General features: G+C 53.2%; 1 protein-coding gene across 1 annotated transcript; it reads left to right on the forward strand.

Annotated features, from left to right (window-relative positions):
* The first annotated feature begins 2834 nt into the window (after window positions 1–2834).
* Window positions 2835–5195, forward strand: TRIREDRAFT_48178 (uncharacterized protein). Its single transcript, XM_006965203.1, has 6 exons — window positions 2835–2985; window positions 3121–3190; window positions 3277–3357; window positions 3434–3784; window positions 3879–4304; window positions 4383–5195. The coding sequence occupies exons 1-6, from the start codon at window positions 2975–2977 to the stop codon at window positions 4980–4982; spliced, it is 1539 nt and encodes a 512-aa protein (XP_006965265.1). The 5' UTR covers window positions 2835–2974; the 3' UTR covers window positions 4983–5195.
* Window positions 5196–6885: the final 1690 nt, after the last annotated feature.

Raw genomic sequence — 6885 nt, forward strand, 5'->3', positions numbered from 1 at the left:
ATTGCAAGTACCGACGATCCCATTATAGAGGCCGGAGCTGGAGGTCGGCGGCATTCAGGAGAAGTGCCTATCCGGATGTGCAAGCCGTGGGCACAACCGTCGTCTGTGTATGTACACACATGAACTGCTCTAGTTGGTTCGACGGAGAAATGTCACCTGCCAGATCCCTTGATAGTCGACCTTCATGACACCTCTTCCGAAGCCACTTACTCAACTTCTCCCTTTAGACAGATATTCCAGTGGCAAAGAGAGCAGCCTGGCGACTCTCTCTCTCTATGTACTTCGCTCGCTGTGCATCCATCACGGCAGTGGGGCTGCGGCAAAACAAGACACGCGATTAATGCCTTTCAACGGCGTCGCACATAATGCCAGAGCCAAATGGACTACTAAACCTCAATTGTGTTACCGCCAGGCACAAGAGTGCCGAGTCATCAGACGGTTTGCCTTTGCCCTCTGTCCCCTATCTTGCTAGGTGCACCCATCATCGCGTCGCAAAAGTCGCACAGTAACACTACACACAGGGACGCACGGCTACAGAGATTTCGGGCGTTGTCATGGAGCACGGAGCAGGTCGATCTCTGATCTGCCATTGTTTCAGGATCAATAAACGGAGCGCCGCATGCCAACCAAGGCAAGGCAAGGCGGCAAGGTCAAGGAGGTTCCATGTCGTCCGGAGCCAGCTGTGGGAAAGGAAAACCACCTACTAGCCTTGTTCAAGGAGCGGGCCAGATGATCGTGCAAGGATCCAAAATGACGTCGAAAGTTCTCCAGAAGGGTGACGACGCATTCTGTCCCTTTTTTTTTTCTCTCTCTCTCTTCTTTTTCCCACTGAGCTGTTGTGGCCAGAAGCCCTCACGCCCATGGGCTGAGGATCTGCATAGTATCTGACTGGATCTCACCGTCTCCTGGCGCAGGCACAAACGCCCGGCCGCCTTTTCCTCCTGGCCTGGCCGCCCTCCCTGAAGATCATTCCTCTAGGCAGATGGGCTTGTGAGAGACTGGAAACCTGTTTGCCATGAGGGGGGGAAATACATAGATGGCGGTTTTTGATAGGTGCTCGCTTGTGCCAGAGTACCGAGACACGGCATGGAGAGCGGCAGCTAGCCTCTCGGGGTATCACGACGAGGACTGCAGAGCTGGGATGCAGTGCTTCCTGGTACGACAGAACCGCTCATTGTGTCTCCTTTTTCGTTGTTTTTCGAGGTTTGCAGGGCGATGGATAAACGGCCGCTAGTTGCACGGCTTCTCACGACTTGTTCCCGTTCCTCGTACATACATACCTTAGGTACTTAGTTTGCGGTGAACCGGCACAGCAACGCAAACGGCCAAGGTAATGGAAGATGTAGACCGTCGTCGACATGGAGGAGGTGCTGTTATCTGCCCTTGTCCTATCGCAGCCCGCCATGTCAGGTTGCTGCATCTGTCTTATTCTGCATCAACGGCCGAATCGGGGCCAAGCTCCTGTCGAAATAAGCTGGTGGAGCAGAGCTGCGAGTTGGCCTTGCTTCGTCACCAAAAGGCAGTCAATGGGGCCATGGTGCTTTGCAGCTGATTACATGTCGCGGCTTATTTGCAGGCAATTGGTCTCTCTATCTGGTGAGAAATTGCGATGGCTCTGCTGGTGGATGCCGGAGCCGGGATACAGGCGGATGTCCTCATCTGTGCCATCTTGGTCAGATAACAGTAATAACAATACCTACTAGCGCAGACGGATGCTACAGTACAGTGGTGCAGTCCTCGCACAGGAAATGTGCCATGATGGCGAGATCGAGGGCGCCTCGAGATCGCATGTGTCCCGCTGCACAGAGGTAAGGTACCTATCACCTATCAAAGGGACGACAATTGGTGATACTGAGAGAACATCAGCCACAAACTTGATGATACTAGCGTTCAGGGTCCAACGTTTTTGCCGTTCCTGAGGCAAACCGGCAGTCGGGGCTCCGGGCTGTTCGATAGCTGCAATCCTTCACAAGAATCAAGGTACGGACGGTATCAACACCGTGCCCTCAGCTGGGCGGCATCTTCGAGTCCTTGTACCGCTACATCGTCCTCGTACTCAATCTGAAACTCGTAACGGAACCGGATCTAGTCATCACCTTGTCTCTGCTCTGCCTACTACTACTACTACCTACTACTACTACTTGCCGTATTCTTCTCTCTCCTCCCAGCCACTCATCATGGCGGGTGGAACCCCGCCTCCACCGCGAAGTCTGCCAGACCTCGTACTATCTGCTGCTCGTGCTCTATTCGTGCTCTCTGGCAATTTCACCCACTGTCCCCTGGGTCCTGCAAGTGGCGGCTTGGCCACCCGCCGTTGGTCGAGGCTGGCGATGCTAAGGCCGGACGCGGGCTAGTAGCACCGCTGCGGTGATGGAGGGGTGGGGGATCAGGGCGTGCCAGGGTCTTCTGTACTGTGGTATGTATGTATGCGGCGTCGAAGGAGGGAAGAGGCCAGGTCGCCAGGAGGAGGAGGATTGGCAGGTTGTTGTCGTCGTTGATGCGATTGCTGGTGAGAGTGGCAGGGAAATAGTGACATTAGTACCTGTAATTCAGTACAGGACTGTAGGTAGTGCTCGCAAAGGTATGTACCTACCTACAGTTAGAATAGTAAGGGATACATAAGGTAAGAAAATAAAGGCGGGTTGGGCGTGGTGCCGGCCCCTGTCCAGCCCAAAGCCCAGCGCCGCTCCAGCCCCTCCATCGCCGCCCCGACCGACTCCTTTCCCCAGGTGTTGAAAAGCAATTTGCGGCGCGCGGCTACTTTGTACTTCTTGCGAGCCATTGCCTCTTCTTCCTCTTCCTCCTCCTACATCTTCTCTCTCTTTCTTCTTCTTGCAACGGCAATCTTCTAATACCCTCGCCCTCGCCCGTTTGCTTTTTGGTGCTCTTGCGGCTTCCGTCTTGCATCTCCAGCTTCATTGTCTCTCTTTTCACCCCCTCCAAAAGACCAAATCCCACCGAAATATCCCCCACCATGGCCGACATGTGCGTTGCTGCCCTCCTCCTCCTCCTCCGTCCCCTCCCCCTTATCCAGCGCGAAATATCGCGTCTCTCGCGATGCTGCTGCCCCTCTGCGGCCGTCTATCTTGTGTGACGAGGAGCTGACTGACCCAATTGCAGTAACGTTGATGTGCTCGTCATTGGCATGGGCCCGACTGGTCTCGGTGCCGCCAAGCGTCTGAACCAGATCGTATGCGCGCTCTCCCCCCTCCTCTCACCGCCAGGTCTCTGGTACCCCGCGATACGCTCGTGTCGATGCTGATACTCTTTTGCCAGGGCGGTCCTTCATGGCTGATCGTTGACGCGGCCGACAAGGCTGGTGGTCTTGCCAGCACCGACGTCACCCCCGAGGGCTTCGTAAGTGCTCGCTCTGCCTCTTGAGAAACCACGCGCTTCGAACTAATTGCGCTGACCAACTGCCGCCCTTCTCCAGCTGTACGACGTTGGTGGCCATGTCATCTTCTCCCACTACAAGTACTTCGACGACTGCCTGGACGAGGCTCTCCCCAAGGAGGACGACTGGTCCGTCCACGAGCGCGTCTCCTACGTCCGCTACAAGGGCCTCTGGGTGCCCTACCCCTTCCAGAACAACATCTCCATGCTGCCCAAGGAGGACCAGGTCCGATGCATGGACGGCCTGATTGACGCCGCTCTGGAGCACCGCGTCTCCAACACCAAGCCCAAAGACTTTGACGAGTGGATTCTGAGAATGCAGGGCCCTGGTCTCGCCGACATCTTCATGCGCCCTTACAACTACAAGGTCTGGGCCGTTCCCACCACCAAGGTAAGAAGAAACATGAGCAATTGAGTGAATTTGAGCGTGTTTTTTTTTTTTTTTCTTAGGGTTCCACGAATGCTAACGTGGCATCTTGCGGTAGATGCAATGCCAGTGGCTCGGTGAGCGAGTGGCCGCCCCCGATGTCAAGACCGTCACCAGGAACATCATCCTGAACAAGGTCGCCGGCAACTGGGGCCCCAATGCCACCTTCCGCTTCCCCACCCGGGACGGCACCGGTGGTATCTGGATTGCCGTCGCCGACACGCTGCCCAAGGAGAAGAAGCGCTTCGGCAAGCAGGGCGAGGTCACCAAGGTCGATGCCGAGAACAAGATTGTCCACATGGCCGACGGCACCAAGATTGGCTACGGCTCGCTCATCAACACCATGGCCGTCGACCACCTCGTCGAGAAGATGGGCAACCAGGAGCTCATCACCCTGTCCAAGGGCCTGTACTACTCCACCACCCACGTCATCGGTGTTGGCATCCGCGGCGAGCGCCCCGAGCGCATTGGCGACAAGTGCTGGGTAAGTTGCTTCTTGACAAGAACGCATGATATGTTGTTCGCACTGAGCTTCGGCCGCTAACCGTTTTCTTCCGTGCAGCTGTACTTCCCCGAGGATAACTGCCCCTTCTACCGCGCCACCATCTTCTCCAACTACTCCCAGTACAACCAGCCTCAGAAGGAGACCAAGCTGCCCACCCTGTATCACGCCGACGGCAGCAAGCCTGCTTCGTCTGAGCCCAAGGAGGGTCCCTACTGGTCCATCATGCTGGAGGTTTCCCAATCCACCATGAAGCCCCTGGATGTCGAGAACATCCTCCGGGACAGCATCCAGGGCCTCATCAACACCGAGATGATCAAGCCCGAGGACGAGATCGTCTCGACCTACCACCGTGCCTTCGACCACGGATACCCCACTCCTTCTCTCGAGCGTGAGGGTGTCCTGAAGGAGCTGCTGCCCAAGCTCCAGGACATGGGCATCTACTCCCGTGGCCGCTTCGGCAGCTGGAGGTACGAGGTCGGCAACCAGGACCACTCCTTCATGCTGGGTGTCGAGGCCGTCGACCACATCACCAGCGGAGCTGTTGAGCTGACGCTCAACTACCCCGACTTTGTCAACGGCCGCCAGAACACCGAGAGGCGTCTGGCCCAGGCTTTCAGCTACGGCGCCCAGCCTCTGCCCACCCGCGAGAGGAACTAAGCGTTTTGATTTGGAAAAGAAATGAATATTAATTAGGGTACACAATGTACGTGTGCGCTGTCTCCTGGCTTGAGGAGTGACTTTGGTTGAGGACGGGGTTGTCACGAATGAATCTGGAAACTCATGAACGGCTCGATGGATTCGAACGCCTGGGGTTAATCCAACGGGCAGTCGGGCATAGCATAGATTTTCTCTGCCACGTGATGGCGAGATTTGAGTTACGATAGAGATAGAGAGAGCGGATCTGCTCCTTTTGACAATGAATGAAAAGACAATAATGCATGGCTGTGCCTAGAGTTCGTGAAGGGGGATATGCAACGATCTGTCGGTCTGTCTTTGGGGCAAGCACATGTTGACTGGGGAGAGGCCTTCCGAAGGAGGGATACGAAGGCAGCACACATGAAAGTCGGCCTGCGCGTGGCTGAATGACTCGAAAAAAAAAAAAAAAAAAAAACTTTTGACACATGCCGTTCACTAAAGAATTGTGTCCGAACTGCGTGCAAAGCATAGATGGGATCTTTACTGGTGGGATCGGAGAGAAGACCGTCTTGGGGCCACTTACATCATTTCATGGAGCCCATTCAGGCACAGAAAACGCCAAAGGCGCTAGAAAGGGAAAAGAACAAAGGACAACTGAAGAGTTTTTTCTTTTTTTCTTTTTTACTTTAAAAGTGCAATAGTATGGCCAAAAAAAAAAAAAAAAAAAGGGCTATGAGTGTGAACAACATGGAAAGAAACGTTGTGCTTGAGTAAGACGACTTGCAAGCACAGTATTCAAGTATTTGTTGCTTGATTCTAGGGTATGCTGAAGGGAGTTTGACGGCAGTTGTCCACCTGATATTAGTAATGCGGTAAGAGTGTAGGTAGGAGAGGACTGGATGGTCAGTGCTCTTATTTTGGGGGAGTCTGGAGGACAGGAATGCTGGTTGCTGCAGAGCGATGGGAAATTACATGTCAACTCGGGTAGATCACGCTGCGGCTGTGAACATCTACGTAATGGATTGCATGGTGCCTCGTGGACGAGCCTCAGAACGAAAGAGCAGCTGATTCTACTACTACTTCATACCTACACAGAGCTGAGTTGCTGAGTGGGTGCGTAATAACGCATGTTACCTAGTATTCCTCTCTGATAGAGAGTACTGTACGTGCCTAGAACGAAAAGAGCGCTTGGCGCCTTTGATTACTCCGTCGAAATCGAAGATCAGCGGACAAGGGGGTGGGAACCCGCCCAAAAGCCCAAACAAAGAATAGAGAAAGGATTGTGGAAGCGAAATTTCCCTCAGGAAAAAAAGGGCAATGACGGAATGATGCAGTGTGGTTTTTGGGGTTTTGGGCATCACGTCTGCTCTGCCAATTTGTTGGATTCCATCTGCAGATTTGTTTCATTGTGCCTGAGAAGAGGCGCACATATAGGCAGCAAAGGCAAGCAAATACTAGGCAGAAGGCATCCCTTTTCCTCTTTTTTTTTTTTTCTTTTCTGAGACATTCAAGGCAAGGTCTCATATCGTAAGGCAACAATTCCCAGTCTTTTTTTCTTTTCTCTCTTCTCTTCTTGGCCAGCCAGCGGATCACCCGACGATTCAAAGGACATGGGGCCGCGATTGGCGGGGTCATTAACTGGACCTGTTATAACATTTTTTTTTTTCCTTTTCTTTTTCTTCTACTTTTTTCCCTTTTGTTTCGTTTCAGAGTGATTTTGTTGACATAAGACCCTTTTTTTTTTTTTTTTTTTTCTTGTTCCGTCAAACTTTTTTTTTTCTCTTGAGATGACTGACTGGAGCAAGCCCAGTTTGCCTAGCACGGGTTTTACCAGTAGAGTACCTGAGAAAACCGTTATTAGTCCCAAGGAAATGAGGCACAGGAAGAATGATCGAGTGACATAAGATGCACGAGTGGCCTTTTG

Source organism: Trichoderma reesei, assembly GCF_000167675.1.
Source record: "Trichoderma reesei QM6a unplaced genomic scaffold TRIREscaffold_9, whole genome shotgun sequence".
Taxonomy (NCBI): domain Eukaryota; kingdom Fungi; phylum Ascomycota; class Sordariomycetes; order Hypocreales; family Hypocreaceae; genus Trichoderma; species Trichoderma reesei.